Source organism: Ischnura elegans, chromosome 12, assembly GCF_921293095.1.
Source record: "Ischnura elegans chromosome 12, ioIscEleg1.1, whole genome shotgun sequence".
Classification (NCBI taxonomy): Eukaryota; Metazoa; Arthropoda; class Insecta; order Odonata; family Coenagrionidae; genus Ischnura; species Ischnura elegans.
The window spans coordinates 52,901,422-52,924,426 of NC_060257.1; the positions used below are offsets into that span (position 1 = coordinate 52,901,422).

Below are 23,005 nucleotides of genomic sequence, written 5' to 3' on the forward strand. Positions count from 1 at the left end.
CATCTACTGGGGCTGTAGAGGAAGAAGAGGAAAACGAAGTAGAAGTGATCCCAAGCTTTGTCGAGACTTACGAAGCTTTAGAAAAAGTGAAAGCGTTTTTCTATGCGCAAAGTGGAAGCGACGAGGATCGTGAAAACATTTTAAGTCTCGAAAAATCATATTTTCGACTACGGCAGAATGCCGCTAAGAAACAGAAGACAATGCATGACTTCTTTCAAAAGCGTAGTGATTAAAATGTGAACAGTTTTAATAGTGTATCCTAGCCAAAAGTAATTCAATAGGTACTATTATTTAATGGGTTTTATCAATCATAATTTGTGTTTGTTCGACAAAGTTTGTTACTTATTAAAAACCACTAAAATTTCAATATGCTTGAGGTACCTGTAGTACCATAGAATAAGTATGTACTTACTCTATGGTAGTACCTACGGTATATTGGCGCCCAGTTTGAAGAGAAGCGATGCATTCTCGAGTGAATGAATGAGTGCATGGAAATCAAATAAAAAACGCGATAAAATAGGGAGGAATTATTTATTTTTTTAAGCCTTATAATTTTGAAGAGGGCTTTCCTGATTTTATGACATCCCATCAATATTTGACTATAGCCTGAAGGACGCATTAAAACAACAAGGAAGTGCCGCACCTACGACTAAAATATTTTCAGATTGGTTACTATTTTCCTCAGTTTCACCAAGGGAGTTCGTGTGGGGATTTAAATACCCACTGAGGTAAGAAAACATAATTTTAATACATCAGCGCATGAAAACATTTCCCTCCTAGAAAATAAATAAAATGTTCCGTTAGTTGGCTCGTTATTTTTGGGTTGAATCCAGAACTTCTCATCCCAAGTGGACGACCGACGTTGGGTCTTGAAGACCACTGACGAGGGGAGATATCGTACCTCGATACGCCTTTGTCAATGCCATATTTTGACGGCAATCGGAATGCCGAACGCTTCTCGAAATGGGTACGGTTCCATGGAATTGGCCTTAGTTTGATTGAATTTTTATGTGGTACATTTAACATGACTTACATCATTTAAAAATAGCAACCCTCTCTCCATGAGGTATGGTGATGTAATGATTATCGTTGTGATTATCCATCGCGGAGGCAAGGGTTTGCGGCTCCGAGAGAGCGATGTATTTTGTCGTTCTCAAATAGATCAGTTTTGCCCGGATTCAATGTAATTTAAATTGTAGCAAGCCTAGGCCAGAGGATACATTTTTTACCGTCGTAATGGCTTTTGGGTATTGAAGCAATCTTATTCCGAACGCGGAGATGGGAAGACTACTCTAGAAAGTGTTGGTGCCCCACAGGCACAATTCGTCTTCGGAACTCCGACGAAAAAACAGGCCTGCAACAGAATTCGAATACACTTCTGATGTGCACAAGTTTTGATGCAAAGCATGCGTATTTTAGCATGCAGTTGAATTTCGGTGATGAGAGATGTTCGTAATAAGACTGCCGAATCCGTCGTGGCAGTGTGAATGCCGAGACGGCGAGCAAACATTTTTTAGTGAGGTGTCGTATTCCCAAGGATTATTGAAAGATATATTAGTAGAACCAAGTATATGCCCAAAAGTATTACATAAAATTCAAATAAAATATTCAAATAGAAAACAGCTATATTCCTGCATGAATCCTTTATAGAATATCACTATTACGTGCCAACATCCTGCGCTTCCTGCCGCATAGGCAACCGCGCCAAACTTTCCCGTATTCATCGTTTTCCCGCATTCATCGTTCATTTCGTCCATCCCCTTGAAAAACGATAGATCGAGGTTCCACTGTATACACTCTGTCTTTGAAGGTTTATTCATGAGAAGTTCCAAGTCATTGATATCGTTTGCATAATTAACCAGTGTGAGAGTTCAGGATTTTATCTGCCAGACAGTGCAGAAGAGACTCCCCAGTGCAGGAGGCAGGCCCCCCATGCCACGAGGGCTGGTCTGGTAGAATTAAGACCCTTAACGATCCTTATGGTGAGGGAAAGTGCCCAAGTGCAAGATATCCATGTAGCAATAAAAATTTTGGGTAAATGCTGCAGTCAGCATGCAAAACATATAACATTGTTCCCACACTCTAAGGGTTAACAGGGTTCATGTGGTTGCTGAAAGCCTATGACCATAATTCTATCTTTTGGTTTTATTTATTGGAGGATGGAGGTGCAAAATAGAGGGGATTGTATGTTCAAATAGAGGCTTTATGCAGACTAAATTTAGCATGCAATAAACCCATTTTCATAGAGGCATTTTCACCTATGGCATCTTTGTAGAGTCCTAAGGTTGAGCAGCATTGACAGAACTCATGTGTACTGTTTCTCTCATTGCATGATACATTGTAAATTTAGGTTGCTCTGCTCATTAGAAAGTGCGGCATATCACTGTTTATTTTTGTCTTAATTTTTTTGTTATTCTTTTATTTTATCTTATCCTATTGCGATATTTTGTGAAGTGAATTTGCTGTATGTAGTAGTATTTAGCTAAGTAGAGTTTGTAGTCTTCTGTTTTATGCTCATATGGAATCAAATTTTCAACCTCAAGAAAATTATTTTTCAACTTCATGTTGCCCTAGAATCTCCATATACTTAAGCTATAATGTAAATGTGTTGTAATTGTAGTTTTATATCATTCTATGTTGGTGTATTATGTTCTTAGCTTTTATTTAGCATTCATGTAGTCTTTGATTGTAATTTTTTGTTATAATTGTGGTAGGTTTTGGTTGTAAAGCATTATATTATATTGTGGGTATGGATACTCTTGGGATAATGAATGCCTATTTATTCAAATCTCTTCTACTGTAGTCTGGCAATAGTAACACTGCTTGCATACAAATGGGTTCCCTTCAATTTTGCCTTTAGTATAGGTGTAGTCTATTCATCAAGACTTGCATTATAATCAAAATTTACTGTTATTTTTAGTTCATTTAATTAGAGTTATTTTTCAGTATTTCAGTAATTTAACCATTTGTATCTAGATTATGTTTTGTAGGTGTTATCATCACATATCCTGATAAACTCTGAAATTTTCAATCATTTTTATTAAATTCATTAATATTTATCAGTACTATTAAAAGTAATTGGGTGTATCTGTAATGGTAGTAATTATTGCCCTGCAAGATTGATTAAAATGATATCAATAGTGTCATTAAAGAAAATAAGTCAATAACTTGTAAGAATTTTGGCCATAAGTTTACGGTTCAATTAAGCCAGTAAGGAAGTTGGAAATTTCTGAGATCAATTATGTGAATCATATAACATAATTTGATGCTTTTATTTCTATTTTTAATAGACAACATTTTGGTAAACAATTCCAAATTATTTTTTTAATACCTCTCATTGTTTAGGATATTGGAGTGTCTGTAATTAATCATGCTCACTTTTTTATAGATTGTTGTACTTCTTCACTTAATATATCAACAACAGCAAAGGAACATTTCCTCCAATCTCATGTCTTTTAAATGTCTTGCAGGGCCAATGGGAAGTCATTTGTATGTGATGTCAATGGCTTTAGTTTTGTGAAGAATTCCAATAAATATTATGATGACTGTGCAAAAATTTTGGGCAACATGATCCTTCGAGAACTAGCGCCAACATTGCACATTCCTTGGTCAGTGCCTTTCCAGTTGGACGATCCTCCAATTGTTCCTACTACTTTTGGAAAAATGTAAGTCCTTTCTTTAAAAAATACTAAATTTTAGATTTAGCAATTCATGTCTCCATTAGGGGTAGAATGTTATCCTAGTGCTTTTTTATGTTGTAACGTTTTTTTTAATATTATTACTGTGTAACATTTTTATTTCCTCGTAAATTTCACAAATATGGTTAATACTTTTATTAAACACTTTTAAAGTTCTTTCCGCGAAAATGTTGGGAATGACAATGTGCACACCTGAACGCCAATCATTTCACTCTCCATTCTTTGTTCCATGCTGTCAACAACAATTACCGTCCGTTATCACTTGACTCATTATTTTTCTCTCACTAATTGATGATTTGAGGCGTAACTTTGTGAAAGCAATTCATTATGAAAAATGAAAAAGAAAAAACTTTGTGCTTTCAAACGAAACTTCATTTCAAACAAAAACATTTCATTTCAAAGTTTCTTCTTTTTAATTTCCCTTGCTAATTGTTACATTAACATTTTACTCAACGTTAATTGTTACAACCTGGAATGTTAGTTTCGCTTAAAAAATAATTTCAGTTTAAAAATCAATAATATATTTCAGTTTTCGTTTAAAGTTTTCAGAAATGTGGTATAAAGACTCATTCATTACTCCTTGTATAATACAGGAGCACTGAGGAAAAACATAATTGATGAATTTGAAGGGTTTTGCCAACTGGGTATCCAGTGGACAAGCTGTTTTTGTTGAATGGAAGAAGCCCTCTTCATACATTTTTCATTCTCTACATATATTTTTATTTTTCTTGTGCAGGATGGAATTGCGGTGTGTTGTCGCTGTCATAAGACATGGAGATAGGACTCCAAAGCAGAAAATGAAAGTTGAAGTCAGGCATCCCAAGTATGCGTTTGGATTTTATTTCTCTGTGTATAAATGATGCGTAGTGTATGTGTTAATTATATTCTCTCATTTTCCCCAGATTCTTTGAAATATTTGAGAAATATGATGGCTATAAGGATGGGCATGTTAAATTAAAGCGCCCTAAGCAATTGCAAGAAATTTTAGATATAGCTAGGTCATTACTCAGTGAGATCCAGCATAGAGCAGCAGATCCAGAAATTGAAGAGAAGCAAGGGAAATTAGAACAGTTGAAAAGTGTGTTAGAAATGTAAGTACAAGTTACTATAGCATATCTTTCAACCAGAATTTGGTGGGAGATTTTTATACCTGTTCTCAATGAAGTTTCTTCAACATGTCTAGTAATTTAGTTTGTTTTTGCCGGTGTTCTTCCTAATGCCTTCTAAGTGATTGAATTTTTGGAATGTTACGTTAAGATTGTGATTATGATAAGTAAGATTAAGATAAGAATAGGCTTTAAAATTTACCATTAAAAAACACTTGATTGTCATTTTGTCTATGTAATGTCTCAATCCAGGGATGCATTTGCTCTCTAATTTGAAGTATCATGTTTGTTTAGGTATGGCCATTTCTCTGGCATTAATCGCAAGGTCCAAATGAAGTATCAACCCAGAGGTCGTCCCAGAGGGTCAAGCAGCGATGATGGTAAAGGTTCTAGTACGAGTCTTTGTTATTTTCTCTTAGTAATATTTTATTGCTATTATTTTTGTAAGCTATTAAATTTTATCATTGACTGTGGTTTTGTTGATTATGGATTAGTTTTTTTTTTTTTCGATTATTTTATTTTGCATGAATATCATTTTAATTATTGGGCTGGCATTACGATGCATGTATTGGAGGTTTAGGCATGCCACCTTAATATTTATTGTATATTGTGGCCAAGATGATGATTTGGCATGTAAGAATATTCCAATTTTTTAAAGTTAAAATATAGACATGTACAATGTAATAATGTATCCATGCTTTTATATTTTTATTGCTTGAACAGCACTGTAGTTGCTGCTTCAGTATGGTCGCAGCATACAGTGGAGATACTGGTGCTAAATTCTGTATTTCATCAGTTTGTAGAAAGATTTTAAAAGTCTAAATGAAACTGATTTTACTGTATGCCAAGCATTTTTCAAAATGACGATCTTGCCTCTGTGGAACAGCCATTGCATGAGAGAAACGCTAATTAAGTAGAGAGCACGATTTCCTTTACTGTCGGTACCAGGTGAAGATATTCAGCTTTTTAATATTTTCTCATTGCTTAAAGAATGACATACAGAATGCATGCATAGAAAAAAATTGTAACAGGACTCTCACTTTGTGAATTTGGAGAATTTTCACTCATGCATATGCAATAGATTACCACATTATGAAGAGTTTGACTCACGATAGATTCGGCTCATTCGAGCTGTGCTGCTTTTGTACATGCTTTTAAAAATTTTGAATAATGCTGATTTTATTTCTACTGGCACAAAAGTGATATAGTGTACTTGCTAATGCTCTTCAAAAATGATTCCTTATCTGGAGATAATTCAGATTCAATATATTGTGGAATATATTATACATGTTATGGAATTTGTGGTCCTCTGGAATGGTTGATATCATGTAGCAAGGGCCTAATGCATCATGAAGTTTTATGATTATTTCTTGAAGCAATTAAAAAAGAAAAAACATTCACCCTGGGTCAGGGCTTTACAGGTGATTTGGTATGATTTTTAGAGATGAATTCTCATCTCGGGATCTATGGCTGTGAAATTGCTTATTTTGATCTATCAATAAATATTTGATTTGTGGCTCTTAAGGGTGCCATCCACAAAATTATGAGATCATTGAAAATATAATTAGCAAAATTAGCTTTCTCCATTAAATATGCATGCTTAAATTCATTCTTCAGCATAGTTTAACTCAAACTTCATTTATCTTCATAGGGCATTGTTGAAGAAAAATTTGAAATTTGAACTGACACTTGGTAATTGTTTTTTGCATAAAGTCTCATCAATGATGATTAATATTTTTGTCAAAATTTTTTTACCATGAAGAAGTGATGAAGTTTTTTAAATGTGAGATGGGCATAATTGATGTACATTTACTTATTCTCAAATATTTTAAGACTTCATTGGTGTTATCGAGATCATGTATTTTTGTACTCATTATGTGGCAAATTATCATTTAGACAATAAATGAGTATCAAATGTGCAACATCTATCTCATCTACTTGAGCTTTCCAACATGTTGAAAATGAACATCTTTGCATCAACTCTTTTGTCAATTTATATGTTATCCATACAAAACATAAGACTTTGATTTGAGTTCAGTGCTTGTAAAAGTGCATCCACTTTTGGTGTTCTTGTGTCTTGTTTTAGGTTCAGTTCTTGCCATGGGTTCTCAGTCCCGGTTCTTGTTGCCCATTCTTCATTGATTGTTTCATTTATCGAATAAATTTCTGTAACTATTATCATTAACTTGGTACTAAACTGCCTCAGATAACATATCTAGTTATCTCACTATTGACTGAATGATTAGCATTACTATATTAAAAGTACATATATAATGTAATTTTTTTTTCACTAAAAGTTTTCAGATTGGGCTATGCATAAATTACTTTGGTACTGATTCATTTCATTTTCAGTCCCTAAGTTCCCATCCTAAGTTCAAGAACCGGTGGAACTGACGAGCCAAACTGAGCCATCCCTAATTCTAATAGTACTAGCTGGTTATAAATTATAAAACTGCAATGCCCAAAGAATCATTTCTTTACCTGGAGGATATACTGACCAGTCTAGAAATCTTTACCTCTCAAAGCAAATGGGTCCAAAATTTAATCATTCACAGTGTGGAGGTACAAATGAGAATAATGGTATCGAGTATGAAATTTGTCATGAAAAAACTATTTGGCTTAGCTGGAATTCAAATCCAGATCTCCTGATTGCCTGTCAGGTATGCTATCCTATCTCAACTCCCCCACGGGAGAAGGTGGCGTGGTGGAGTTGCTGGTAGTTTGCCTGACTGGCTATCGAGACATACCTGTTTGAAACCCAGGCTAAGGGAAGTGAGTTTTTACAGCGACTTTCATCCATGGTGTAAATTGGCACCAGTGCATGTGATGGCGTACAAAGTTAGGGGACGTCCATTAATGAAAGTGATTTCTGCAATATTTAAACCCCTCCTCCCCCTTTTGTGAGATATCATGAGATTTGGCTCGATCCCCTAACCCCTCCCTCTAATCTCATGCGAGATTGTTTAAAATGCCTATTTTTGGCATAAAAATTTTAATCTATATTCAATTGCATTGGATTTATTAAAAAAACTTCAAATTATTGTTATTTAAGGTTAGTTACGGCTAGTATTTAAAAATACAGTAGATTCCGTTTAAAGGGTCCACCGGTTACTTGGGGCAGATCTTGAAGAACAGGGCACAATAGAGGAATATCCCAGAGTATTCTCCGCTTAATTGGGACAGAATGCCGCTTTATTGGGCCATGAGTCGGTGACATAGACTCTATACTTGCAACGAAATTAAATTTTTTTGTTTTCAGAATACTATTTTTTTATATTTTCCTCCTTTGATTTACTCTTATTTTTCACAAATTTTCCTATTCTTGCCCTATTTTGAAAGCTCTTGTTGTTATACTATCCGCAAGAGGATTGGACTTTTCTTTAATAGGACTTAGTGAAAGACATTCATTCAGCGTCACCCGAGGCTGTGAAAAATATTTTAAACTAAATTGTTATAATTCTTAACAATGATAATAAATTAACTAAACTCACTGATTTATTAATCAAATTAATAGTTTAATAAACTTATGTTGCATCATAAACATTCTTTAGTCTACTTTCTATCATTTTAACGTTTTTTTATGCCCACATATGGGATTGTTCGCCTAATTGGGGCAGCCGCTTAATTGGGGCAAAGTGCATAAGTCCCAATATGTCCCAATTAACCGGAATCTACTGTACTAAGATTGTAGTCTAGAATCAAATTTTACACTGTTTCTTGTTGAAAAAAAATATTTGATTCTTGTCAGGAGCACCACTCTCCTCCCATGAGATTGGGTGAGAATTGGCTTGACCTCATATGCATATTTAAATTCACTCTTCAACATCCCTTAACACAAAACAACATAACTTCACTCGTCACTCCCCTCCCCCCTAAATGCCTCACGTGGTCAATGGATACCCCCTTGCAGTATTTGCGATGCTTTGAGGATATGTATTGGTGTTGCTTTTTGTATTCCATTTGGATGAATGTATAATTGACTTAATTCTTCCTATTTTTTGTTTTACTTCCTTGGTCACACTTCCTTTCCACCATCCACTTCTCCTTCCTATCCGGCCTTTCCTCCGGGAATTGCCAGATGTTCCCAAAGAGCCTTCGCTGGTCCTGATTCTTAAGTGGGGAGGCGAGCTTACTCCAGCCGGTCGGGTCCAGGCTGAGGAACTGGGTCGCATCTTCCGATGCATGTATCCTGGTGGCCAAGGTAGAGAGATTAGTGGCCTCATCACTGGTTCGTAGTCAAATCCAATTTTTTTATTTCATTCTCAGGTTTTATATTTTTTTTGGAGAATGTTTAATTTTGATTTCGTTATGTTATGTTGGTGCTTCGTAAAAAGAGTCGACCATTAGAGTCTTTGCTGCCAGTAGCCCTTTGTTCACTTAGCATACTTGTAGGCTTTCTTTGAATTAAAAAAATTGAGTTTAGTTCCAGAGTAGTTTTTTCATAGTTGGCTTTTTGCCATCTCTGTCGTAGAATGGTTTGTTTTTTGTATCTTTATTTCTTTTATCACTTTGCCTTGATTTTTTATGAGTTTTGCATTGCTGTAGAAATTTAATGCTAGGTATTTGTCACTTTCCCCGTTTCAATGTGTGCTTTTTGCTTTTTCATCATGTTACATTTTAATTTTTTTTATGGATAGATGTTTCTGTTATAGGACACTGTTGACCCAAAGTAAGTTACCTATCATTTTGTTCCTCTTCAGTGGTACACAATAGTTGAGACATGTGTAAAAGTTGTATCTGTTGTATCTTGCCTATCAAAATTTACTAAAACTTTTCTATCATACTATATTGCCATGACACAATGAAGTAGTGCTTCTTGTATGTTAATGATTTTGGTGATTGGAACTGTTTCTTAGTCATAAAGGGCTTCTTTGATAACTTTTTAACATTTTCCATCGATGGCTCAGTGTGCCACTGTGAAATTTGAATCTTGCTCCATTTAGAAAAGATTTAACATGAATTTCTTAGAATGTTCCCTAAAAATAGGCTACTTACTTGAACTCGTCTACCTGCATGGCTTCGGCAGCACAACCACCTTTTCCTGGAGGCAGCTGGACTGGTAGTAATGGAATCCTGCATTTCTCTTCATTTCTGCTATGGTGGGGGGTCCCCATTGCCAGTCGATGTCTAACTTGTGAACGGATAATGGCATCCCTGAAGGGACAGTCTTACATTAGAGATGTGCTTCAACTTTCGGTTTTTATGCTCACTTTTCTTTATCACATCAAAGCATAATTTTCAAAGCTTCACTGGAAAGTTAACTCCTTATTTTCAATGGGGGATTCTCATGAAAAATTCATTACAACAATTTATTTAATGAATAACGGGAGTAGGTATTTAATCCTTCTACTGCCAACCCATTTTAGAAGGATGTACGAATACTGGTTGACTTAGTTGTTTTTGTGTCCTTTGCAATATTTGAAATTTTTAATTTTTTTTTTTGGGATTTATTTCATATAACATGTGTTGGTTTTTTCTCAATGGTGAATATAATGTTAGGGCTTAAAACTATGGAAGAAGCCAGGTGGTTGAATTTTATTTTTATGAAGGAAATAACAGATCAATGGTTATCATCGTTAAAAGTTTTTCCACACTTGCGGGCAGATTTCGCACATCCAGTGGTGGCAGTATAAGGGTTTTTCATAGTTCATTTGCAGCAATATAGCCAGTTGTGTTTATAATTTTACTATCAAAAATAGAAACTCACCCACTCGTGATAAATAGACTTCCACTCATGATAAATAGACTTCTTCATGGTCGATGTCATTTCACTCGATGTTTCATTGGACTCTACAAATGTGTTTATCACTGATTGACCAAGAAGAAAAATGATTTCAAAAGCAATTACATTCGTCCTGTTTTTGCCAGATACCTGTACAATCAAATTTTAGGCTTCAACATTTTTAGAAGCTTTTGTTATGCAAATGAGTTATTCTTTAAACGTAAAATTTTGCTCTAAGAAGTGGAATAATTTCCTAAAATCATGAAAATCCTCCATTGTGATTGCTAACATTTTTGTTTAACATTGCTCACGGTAATGTGAAGGTAGGCTGACATTGAGGTAAAAAAAAGTGCGCAGCAATTATTTAAAAATTTCTGCATTGTTTTAGAATTTAGTCACTAACCCTAGGTGTACTTGACAATTTTCTACTGTTTAGAAGTCATTGACTTGAAAATTAATGAATAAATAGCACTTAGAGAGCATGTGTATAAAGAATGGTGTTCAATGCAAAATATTACATCTTTATAGTGTGTGTTCATTTAGACTTTGTACGATAAGATATCGAATGTACTCTTTTTGGCCGTGCCATTAAATAGAATACTTTTATTTTTAAGCTCAAAAGTGTAAATAGGCTTGAACTGAAGCATATAAGTTTGCACATAACTATACTTTAAGAAACTCAGTTACATAATGGCCTATGATCATTTTCAGTATATTACTTGGGTTTGTGGTAATTCATATTCTATATATGTATATTAAATTGAATATTTTTTACAATTCTTAATACTTCCAGTTAATGGTTTATCATTTGTAATATACTCCATTTGTAAAATCATTTTTATCTTAAGCTTTCTGGAGGATAATAACCCTCAACTTCAAGTTTTTGCTTTGAGTAAATTATTGACAGGTTTTTAAAAGCCTACACTAGCTAAAAATATCTCTACTCTTGGTATAAGTTATTATGACATCTTCAGAAGTATTCATTACTTTATTTTTAAAATAAACATTCAATAATTTCAAACCAATGTGATGCAAGTGCTTTTGGCTTTTCTAAGTTCTCTTATCTTATCGCATTAATTCATTGTTGGCAAGATACCAACTGGAATACATTTGTTTTGGGAAAAAATATTTTGACCTTTTACTGGTATCATATTAATGACACACTGATACCTCCACTGCATAAACACTCAACAATCGCCCACTGAATCAAATCTGCTCATCTAGTAGGCCAATTATACATATCCGCTCAGCTGGCAATAGCCGGAGCATAAACACTCACCTCCAATTCTCCAAGCTTTTGGAGGTGAGCGTTTCTGCTTCGGCTACTGCCAGCTGAGCGGATTCGTATCATTGTGCTAATTGATGAGCGGATTTGATTTGGTGGGTGGTTGTTGAGCGTAGGTGCAGTGGAGGTATCAACACTCAAGTCAATATTTTTATTACGTGATTACTGGTTTCTTAATTTTTGCAAGGATTTTGTAAACTTAAAGTTTTGCTCAAATTCAAATTTAATATCATGCCCTCATCCACTGCCAAATTGTGAGTAGGAACTTTGTCAAAACAATGGAAAAGCATTAGTGAAAAGTGTAATTATATGTAACAAATTCAGAAACTTTCGAGCTCGTTTTATGGAAAATGGAGTGGTAGGAATGTGATTTCTAAGATAGGTCTCCAGTGTGTCATAGTATTTCTGGTTCATAAAATCAACATTCTATTTACCTGAGCATTGATATTGTGGTGTTGATCATTTACTTTGTATGCTTCCGTCAAACTGAGTGGATTGATTTTTGGATGATGTGAATGAAATTGTCTACTATTGGGAAAGATGAAGTTAATAGTCTAACTGGTAATCATTAATGCCAAAGAGTAGGCAATGTTTTTGGCAGTTTTGCCATCTAAGGCATTGTAAAATTATGTTATGAGGATATTACTTCATGATATTTTTTATTTCCATGATCATAGTCTCTGTTATGGAAGGTTGTAAAGTACTTAAATATTTGTAATAAGTCATCAATTGAATGATTTTATATTATGTGTTACGACTTTAATGGTTAATAGCACACTCTATTTTTTGTATAGGAGGGCATTCTTAGTTTTAATTTAAAGTGTTGGTATATATAATCTGTCTATACCCACTCTGCCACATATTTATTTTAAGGTAGCATGTATTTATAAAATGACATTTTTTCTCTATGTCCCATATTTTCCTAAATATTTTATAATATTATTTCAAAGTAATGTACATAATGCATCTAAAAATGTGATTATTTCTTGTATTAATCTTGTTTTTTTTTCATCATTATGTTTTGCTCTGATTGTTTTTCCCTTCGTCTGTCTTATTTCTTGTCTCCATCAACCTGAACATACATCTTTGCTGCCTGTCCAGGGGAATATGCGGGGACTCAAGGCCTTGGTCTTCTCAGATTGCACTCAACATTCCGGCATGACCTCAAGATATATGCCTCAGATGAGGGAAGGGTGCAGATGACAGCTGCTGCGTTTGCCAAAGGCCTCTTGGCTCTTGAGGGAGAGCTGACTCCAATTTTGGTGCAAATGGTCAAGAGTGCCAACACCAATGGACTGCTAGACAATGACTGTGATTCTAGCAAGTACCAAAACATGCAAGTATCTAAACCAGACTTGGGTGCTCAAAGTAAAAATTCTACATTAAACTTTATATTCAGTGAGAATATAATTTTTAATTTAGACATCAGATGAGTTGTTATATGAAAAATGTTCTCTCTTTGATTAATAGTTGGTGAGGAGAAAAAAGTTTTTAAATGTATTAAATCTCATTAACTTTGGTTATAATTGTGTACGAGCGTGCTGCGCCCCCTCCCAGCGGGCTTCCCCCACTCTTTTCAATGCAGGTCCACAGAGGGATAGGCGCATTTCTACTTTTAAAATGTAGAAAAAAAGGCAGGGTCTTATGTATAAATTTAATTGGAATGTTCATGTACAAATTGAGGTCAGAGGACCTCGGTAAACACAACATTGGAAGTAATTACACTATCCTCTGTTAAACGCACATGATGACTCATACTTGCGTATCATCAGGAGACGTGAATGTGGAATCAGCCGCATTTTGATAAAAGTTATTTAAAGAATGCGAGATATTGTTGCAAATGAACAAATGTATCAGTTTGTGCGCCGTTAACATCAGGAATATTTACCAGTTGTTTTTTTTTTTTTTAAACCAATTTTAGGAAACAATAGCAATATTTAGGAAGATATGCCGTCGCATGTTCTCTGATAAATTCTGTGCATTTTGGTACCTCATTTGTAGAGTTTGGTTGCGTATAAGTTGAGAAAAAGGTATCTATACAGTAGAAATAATATAGAAGATAATGTCATTTATTTTCAATATGATGCTGAAAGTTCAAAATACCACCATTTTTTGACTCGAGACGTGACGGATCAAAAAACAAAAAAGACAAGGCTCACCTTTATTTTAAAACCCTATCTTAATATGGAATTTTAAAGAAGTGGTTAAAGAGCCAAATCATTCCCAAGAATAGGAAAGAAAAATGGCTGACGTTCACCACAGCATGCAGCCTGTCTGCTGTGAATTCTTAAGGGTATCCAATTACCTGGAAAATCTGGAATACTCGGGGAATTTGTCTTTTGTGGTCAAACTAGGGGAATTGGGAGTGTCCTGGAAAAATTGGCTTTTGTTGCTAAGAGGTTACCAAGAGAAGTGGCAGGCTAAACTAAGGGCGGACTTGCTAGGGTGGGTGGTAATCCCTGCCGGAGCTTCTAGATGGCCTCATGAAGCCATGGGCTCTTTCAGCACCTTCCATTTTCCTTGGACTCTGCAAGTATGTGAACTGTAAAATGAGAGAACATGTGCAACCCCTGCATTGGTTACGGCCTGGCCATCTTTCTTTTCCTACTTGTCAGCATCCTAATATTATCACTATACATTGGGGATGGTAGCTACATCCCACTCCTTTGTAGGTTTAGTCTCCACGTTTTAGCTGTATGATTTGGTAGCTTGGTATGATTTGAATTTTTGAAGGGCTTAAAAAAATTGAATGAGAAACTTAAGATCATGACTCCAACTACTGTGCTGCTTTCTTTCAACATTGTCGATAGCGAGATAAATTCATGCTCACCTAAATGTGTTGTCTCACTCAGGGTAGGCTGAGGGGCTAGGTGATGTAGCTAGGGGGGCAATCAAATGCCCAAATCCCCGTTTATTGGGGGGTATTCCATGCCAAAACCCAACAGCAGTTTGCTCGGGTAAGTATTTTACCTTGAGCTGGCCCTGGTCTCACTTTTGTTAGGGGTTATGGGTTAGTCTGTTGGGGCCCTTTGACCACATTAACACCAGGGCCCTTGAGTAACCAGTCCGCCCCTGGGTTAAACTTGAGTGAGAAAAGAAACCCCTTATTGATACAAAAGAGATCTGTATTCAAGGTTGCCCTCTTTATCCACGTACAGCAGATTCCCGATTATCCGGCTGCGGTATATCCGTGTTGCGGATTATCTATGCATGATTTTCAATCTCGCTCAATATTTTCCACGATCTTTATAAAAGAATAAAATCGGACACAAAATCATCAGAATTACTGCATCAATGCTAGGATACACCGGGCTTATTATTTCTGTTAGAATCCCCTTAGTAAAATGTAAGCGGTTGTGCGCTAGCTGCATTCACGGGAGCACCATGTTCCTGTTTTCCAAGCCTTGCAGCACGCAACCGCGCTCTGAGATCACGGATACACGTCCCACAGCTGTTGCAACCCAGGCAACTTGTGCGAGAGGCGACTACGTGGCGTGGTGCCTGACAATGTAGTTTCCGATGTTGGGCAGTGGTTTTGAAGCATTCGTGCAAACCACTTTTCTGTATCCGTGATCACAAAGCCACGGATGTGTGGTTTTCGAAACCAGGCCTAACATGGAGCATTAATAATGCGGGTACAATCATGTTATCGCCACTAAAAAGATCGCGAACTGGCAAAGAAAGCTATCAATGAGTCCGGGAAGCACTCTAAAATAACAGAATGACAGCGTAAATAGTAGTATTTTGCTTGTTTTATGTAAATTATGAACATTACAAAGCATTTAAGGGAAAGTTTGGGTTATCCGTGTGTTCCGATTATTCGTGGAGTGTACTGTGCTTAATGTGGGTAATTGGAATTGCCATTGTGTTACGTAAGTGTATGCCTTTTAGTGCTATCTCTTTTTGAATTTCTCATTTAAGTTCTGTGACCTTCAGATAGGATCACTTATTATTTTAATTTTGGTAATAACTAATAACTTCAGGCTTTACTTTGTGAAACCTCTCCATATTGGAAGTAAGGAAATAAAACTTTGTAAGGTTCACTGTTATTTAATTATGGGCACGACCCGGGTTTCGTAACTTGGTTACATCGTCAGGTGACTGATCTTGCATGCATCATACATTTATACACAAAGTACACAAGTGATGTATGATGCATGCAAGATCAGTCAACTGACGATGTAACCAAGTTACGAAACCCGGGTCGTGCCCATAATTAAATAACAGTGAACCTTACAAAGTTTTATTTCCTTAATTTTGGTTGCCTAATTATCTCTCATCTCATCTTCACACAATCAATATCATGTTCAATCTGTCTCAATTATTCTAATTCAAATGCAATGAGATATGCCGCGACAACATAAGTTGATTTAGTAGCTGGATCGTATTTAGTTGCTGTATTAAATGCAATGTTCCTCTTCAACTTAGGGCCAAGGCTAGACTCCATGAGTTGATGCAGCAAGATCGGGAGTTCACGGCTGAAGACAGGGCGAAAGTCAACCCCTGTGGTGCTCTCAGCATTTCAGCTGCCTTGGATTTTGTGAAAAACCCCGTCCGTTGCTGTGAACGAGTTCATTCTTTGATTCGTCGTCTCATGGATATTGTTCGCACAAAGAGAGATGATCCTAAGACTAAAGGTATGAGAGCTTGTCTATTGTCAAACTAATTGACTAATTCAATTATTTGTACTTTTAATTGATTTATTACTTTTTACTTGTACCATTTTTTTTTACCTGTTAGTTAATAATACGTGACTTTTGTTTGTGTTTGTATCAAATGTGGCTTGGTGCATAGCTCTATTTGTCATTTTTTACTAAAATTTCATGCATTTGCTATATTTAGTTTTGTCATGAAATGAATTAACATTATGCATAGAAATTTAAAAAATTTCAGTTTATCATCATTGTATTCATCTATCTTGTATTTAATGTGCAAGCAAACCGTCATTTATTTATTTTATTTATTATTTTTTTTGTTCTTGTGGATTTTTTCCTGAACAATAAATATTTTTCAATCTATCTATCTAACACAAGATTGGATAATGTTTTATGCATATGATTTCGAAGTGTTTTTATAAGTAACAGAAGGTGTGTTTTAGAGCTTCAAACTTAGGGCATCTATATTCTTCTTTTCAAGAGTTAACAATCTTTATCTTTATCTTTATTCATCCACGGCGAGGATTGGCCCTCGCGGATGTTGTATACAACACATTTATGAAAACATTCGGTACAACGAAACATACAAAACATGTACATTGGATCAAAACATTAGAAACACATACATTACAAAGATTGCATTTAAAATAAAAGAGAAGAAAAGTCCAGCTCAAAATACTCATGAATTGAGTACAGTGGATAATTGCACAGCCACTTTTCCAGCACATTTTTCAGTCTAGTGATGCTCACTGATCTGGCTTTGCTGGGTAATTTATTAAATAATTTTACTCCCAAATTGTCAGACTGGTTGTTGGTCTTAAACAGCCTACAGTAATTAGTATTTAGGCTATTTTTAGCCCTAGTGTCATGAGAGTGGATGGTGGATCGAATGGGGTAGGTATCTAAGTTATCTTTAATGTGCATAATGCTGCAAAACACAAAGAGGCTGTAGATGGTGAGGATATGAAAGTTTTTAAAAATTGGCCTGCAGTGGTCATGGGGCCCAGCACCACTCAGAATCCTCACTGCTTTTTTTTGCAGTTTTAGAATTTCTTTTGTGGCTTTTCAATTGTGGCTATGATCATATTTCTTCCTTTTGCAGATGCTATCCTTTACCATGGCGAAACTTGGGAGCTTATGGGAAGACGTTGGGGAAAAATTGAGAAGGATTTTTGCACAAAAAATGCTAATACTTACGATATTTCCAAAATACCTGATATATATGACTGCATAAAATATGATTTACAGCACAATCAGCACACACTCCAGTTTGATCAAGCAGAAGAGCTTTATGTCAATGCAAAATATTTGGCTGACATTGTCATACCTCAGGTACGGATCGGATGCTTGCGTGCTAATTTTAGAATGCATTCTCTCCATCTCCTTTCGTTACATGCTATGATTAGTTGCTTAATTATGCTTATTATGCTCTATGCTGATATGAGGTGGTTCAGCTAAGAAAATGCTAGTAAAGCAAATACATTTTCTATCATTTGGAAAGCATAGAAGTCAATGAAAGAAATGTTAAAAAGTCCAGTTTTGATGGACTCCAGTCTTTGTCAACCTTTTTCTACTTCTTTTCTTGGCATAAGGACATGCAGTGTGGTGCCAATAGTAATCTTCTATTGATTTCATAGGAATATGGGCTTACGAAACAAGAAAAGCTGACCATTGGACAGGGAATCTGCACACCCCTCCTCAAGAAGATCCGTGCCGATCTACAGCGAAACATCGAGGAGTCAGGGGAAGAGACAGTAAACCGTTTGAATCCTAGGTATACATTTACTTATATCTTGTATGATATGAGGCATGATGTGGTGGAAGTACTTAATATTAGTTAAATGAGACATTGCAATATTTCCACCGGATTTATTTTAACAACACGCATTTTGTTGTTACTAATAACATTATCAAGTGCAACATATGTCCTGGTGTTTTTTCTTGTGCTTAAGAGGAGAGGGTAAGATGTAGGATGTGTTGAAAAGTGGGAATATTGTAGGTAGGTTGTTGGGGATAGGTTCATCGTTTAGAGTCTTGGTAGAGGAGTACCCCCTCCCCTTAAGCACTAAGACATACACAGGGAAGAACAACGGCATATGATGTACTTGATAATGTTGTTTGTAATAACAAAACGTGTTTTGTTAAAATAAATCCTGTGGAAATGTTTCAGTGTTTCATTTAAATAATCCTATTAGTAGTTCAATACTATTGGAAGTTATTTAACTGGCAAATTTATTGTTATTCATTTATGTTTTAATGGAAGCTTCTTTTGGGGTAATAATAAATATCAGGGCTATGTTGTTGAAGAGCCTGATATTTGTCATTCTTGTTATCGTCCGATAATTACCATTAGTCCTTTACTTACGAACATGCGAACTTTAAGAGATACAAGCATTCAAGAAACTTCAGGGGAGCCTGAAATTTCAAATTTGGCACCTATGATGTTGGCCGATGCAACAAGCTGTGGCGTAAAGGAACTCACTTTTTGGACAGTCTTAACGAAATATCAATTAAAACATGGTGAATTCAGGAACTGTTCAGGTTTAGCTCACTCTTCCTTCCCACAGACAGCAAAATTTTTTCGGCTCCAGCCTTGTCACATGCGCAGCAAGATCAGTTTGTTTCCATTGAGTGTTAATGCATAATTGAAATGCAGTGTTGCATTCTGCAGGATGAAAGCACTTTATGATGCCTTGCTTAGGTTTTTCAACTTACGAACAAGGTCTCAGAATGTATCGTGCTCGTAAGTCGAGGGCTTACTGTTTTCTCAATTAACTGGCTTAAGTTACTGTATTTTGTGATAATGCCATTATAGTAGAATTTTATGCATGTTGTTAGAGTTCAAATTTGATGGTATGAAAATAGAGAACAGTGATTTAATTGTATGACAATGAAGCTTCATCATATTTATTATTGTTTCACTGCTGCCACCATCTATTCTACTCTATTTCAGTCTTAAGTTGCTACTATGCACCATGTCTCTATATCCAATACATTATTCATACATTCATACTTCGAAAGTACTCCATTTATCGCATGTTACTTCTTTTTGTCACCTACAAAACACAGCACTCTCTTTGATGGTATTTTTATTTGAAAAGAGTACAGGAAAGATCTGTCATTGATTCAGTGGGAACTTGTGGCCATTTCTAAATGGATTTTGTTTAGGATCTCTGTTTCACTGTGAATATGTGATAATTTTTCTTGGCGAGGGTAGGCACTTAGATTTCTTTTTGAAGCTTGTCCCATGCTGTTTCCTTCTTCATTACTCTGATCAACCAGCAAATTCTACTTCTTTTCCAACTATGTTCTTGAAAAAGCTTGCCCAATAGATTAATATAACCAGAGAGAGGTTGCCTTAGCTGAAATGGTGTTCTGTGTGAATAGGTTCTTTACATTTTTAGGCAAATCTAATGGACAGAAGTTGATCATGGTTGGAAACTTGATGGTGCAATTCTAACCAGAGAACCTTCTAATTGTGGTTATTGGCATTTGGAATATGAACTCATTTTATCTCTATTCAAGGTATTCTCATGGAGTATCAAGCCCTGGCCGCCATGTCAGAACTAGACTCTACTTTACCAGTGAAAGCCATGTCCATTCCTTGTTGACTGTTTTAAGATATGGTGGATTGATAAATGTAAGTTGCTGAATGTTTGTATTTTTTCACCCTGAATTACTGTCCATTGCTTCAAGTTAACATATTTTGAATCATATGATGTTTTAATCATTACGCTTAAGGAGTTGAATTGCCTTTCAAAAAAATAAATAATTTTATAGCTTTGCATTGGATCTGTTAAATTAATTTCAATGTAATCCTTTCTTATGTGGTATTTTGTGCGTTAAATTTCATGCAGTTCTTAATAGATTGAATTATGGCCTTACAATATAAAATTTTAAATATAGTAGACCCCCCTTAATGATGTTTATGACTGGCAATGGTATCTATGTACCTACAATCTTGGCTGATTTTTGTGCTTGGTTTTTAAAATTTAAAATTTCACCATATTGTGTTACCAATCATCCAGTGTATCATCAATTGTGTAATTCTACTCCTTATTTGCCATTGAAACATTTCTTAGCGTAACATTTCCATACATTGATGTTCTTTGATGATGATTCCTCATCCAAAAACAATGCTGATGGAACACATGGTAGCATTTGCTTCAAATTTGGTCCTCCTGAACAGATGAATGTCGTAAAGGGTATTCTGTACCTTAAATTTAACGGAATCAAATTACTTATGTTGGAAGGCTTGTTTTTCAATGGCAGATAGTCAAATTTTATGCATTATCAATACCAATGTTAAGATTACTCTGAAGATTGTTTGTCCTTAGCCTTTTTTACTTGTTTAGAATTGAAATGGAAAGACATTGAATAAAATGTAATAATGATTTGCCATTAACCTCGTTGCTTCTGAGTGAATGGATGTATTTCCTCCTGGTGTTGACTGAACCATTCGATCTTGTTAGAGTGTTACTTTTTGAATCATTTGTTGACATGTTTTGTCATACCTTATTATTTTGTTGCAGGAGTTGAAAGATGAACAGTGGCATCGGGCAATGGAATACGTCAGTATGGTTTCGGAGCTGAATTACATGTCTCAAATTGTTGTTATGCTTTATGAAGATCCAACTAAGGATCCATCATCAGAGGAGAGGTAAGAAAAAGTAATTGTGGTATTCATATCCTCACAACTAAAGTGTATTCAAATGCTTAAAGATTTTTGAGGTCCTGATTATCCCCTTGAATTTCAATGAGAAATATATGTCCCACCAATGGGACAGTTATCCTGCCTACAAAAGTCAATTGTAAGAGTAATCAACCAATCCCAACTTCAAATGCCTATCATGTGCATATGACCCCCGGGCCATCATCAGACCCAATTATGGCCCAAAATTGCTTATGATTAGAGTCATGGAATTTTTGTGGACTACAATTTATTATGAAGATGTCTCAAAATTTATTTTGTTTTGAAAAAATGCATGTTTTGGTGCTTTTTTTTTAATTTTCAGAAGAAACCGTTTTTGGTGGAATTTTTTGTGATTGTTTCGTAAGGTAAACAATCACCCACAATTCAAAATTGAAACTCAATAGAAAATCACTTTTACTTTCCCATAATTAACCTTATGGAAGACTGTGATTAGAGACGTGGAATTTTTGTGGACCTCAATTGAATTTGAAGATACTCAAAATTTATTTGGTTTTGAAAAAATGCATGTTTCGTAGCTTTTTAGTGCAAAAATTTTTGAAAGATAACGATTTAGGTGGAATTTTTTTGTGATTGTTTCATAAGGTAAACTATCACCGACAATTCAAAAGGTTTTGGAAGACTTATCATTAAAAGCCAGTACAAAAAGGAGGTACTGAATAGGCATGAGTTTCACTTGTGTAGACAATTTAATTGTTGGCAGTAAACAACTGAACTGTTAGATAACAGGGGAAATGAGCTCTACGGCCTCTATAGATAGGTTATTCAAAAGGGGTTCATAAATAGCCATAAAAACTTACTAGGGGACACCAAAGACAAAATCGATACATTCAACAAATCCGGAATTTTTCAAATTTCTTGCTAATTTTGTGACAATTCCTACGTAGAACAAACAGGTAGAAACATTAGAACTAGATTCAAAGAACACATGTCTCATTTCAAGTATAACAGGCCAGAAAAATCCAGCATTGCTCAACATTTTATCGACACAGGACACGAAACCTCCAAAAACAACCTCAAATTATTGAAACAAACGCCCAACCATCTACTCGATGGTTATGAAAGTCTGTTCATACATAAAAACAATGGTATACTATGTAACGACGATGATGGACCTATTCCACACAGTTTGCTTTTTTCCATCTTGAAGTAATTCATATCTCAAAAATTTCCATCTACCAAACCATCGCGCTCACCGAGTCCCCTTCACTTCCCCCGCCCTCTCTCCCGCCAATGACCTTTGCTCACTGTCCCCCGGGTCCTACAGCCATTGATATCCTGTCCATCTATGTTTTCTAATATCAGACTTCCCTCCTCTAATTCATACCCACTTGTTCATGTACACCCAACCCCCAATTATGCCATTGATCCCCCCTTTTAAGTTCCTTTCCTATTTAAGATAGGTTGTCCTCCCTTACCATTTCACTTTTAACTACGTGTTGGAAGTGCTTATTTTTCTTCAGCTTGCTGAAGAGGGCCACATTGTGGCGGAAATACATATTCGATTTTCACCCTCGTTCGTTTGTTTTAGCGTTTGTATTATCCTGTCCATGCTCTCTTTGAGTGGTTTACCAGAAATCCGTACCCTAGTGCTTGTGTTGAGTGCTTGTGAGTGTGATTGTGGCAAAACTTGGCATCCTTAGCAGAGTCCCTACAGCTCTGCATAGGAGGACAAGTTATAACCCAGATTACCTTAGCGAGGTCACTATTGCCCCATAAAGAATTCTCCTGGGTAGTGTGAATGACCTGTGGTGGTCCCTGGCAGGGAAGTAACATTTCCGTAAGCTACCACAGAAGTGTGAGTGTGCAATAAGGTGGCATCCATAGG

The 23,005-nt window shown here is 35.7% G+C and overlaps 1 protein-coding gene across 16 annotated transcripts in view; it reads left to right on the forward strand.

Moving 5' to 3' along the window:
• The window catches only part of LOC124168927 (inositol hexakisphosphate and diphosphoinositol-pentakisphosphate kinase), a 99,249-nt gene that overhangs the window by 36,514 nt on the left and 39,730 nt on the right, over positions 1-23,005 (forward strand). For 11 of the 16 annotated variants that reach the window (XM_046547330.1, XM_046547332.1, XM_046547323.1 and 8 more), the window contains 11 exons: positions 3,471-3,665; positions 4,435-4,521; positions 4,601-4,789; positions 5,099-5,196; positions 8,883-9,032; positions 12,913-13,147; positions 16,240-16,448; positions 17,569-17,798; positions 18,104-18,240; positions 19,992-20,106; positions 20,999-21,126. In XM_046547330.1, coding sequence (XP_046403286.1) covers positions 3,471-3,665; positions 4,435-4,521; positions 4,601-4,789; positions 5,099-5,196; positions 8,883-9,032; positions 12,913-13,147; positions 16,240-16,448; positions 17,569-17,798; positions 18,104-18,240; positions 19,992-20,106; positions 20,999-21,126 — 1,773 coding nt within the window. The remainder of the gene's footprint in view (positions 1-3,470; positions 3,666-4,434; positions 4,522-4,600; positions 4,790-5,098; positions 5,197-8,882; positions 9,033-12,912; positions 13,148-16,239; positions 16,449-17,568; positions 17,799-18,103; positions 18,241-19,991; positions 20,107-20,998; positions 21,127-23,005) is intronic. The other 5 variants (XM_046547326.1, XM_046547336.1, XM_046547327.1 and 2 more) reach the window with 3 other exon arrangements.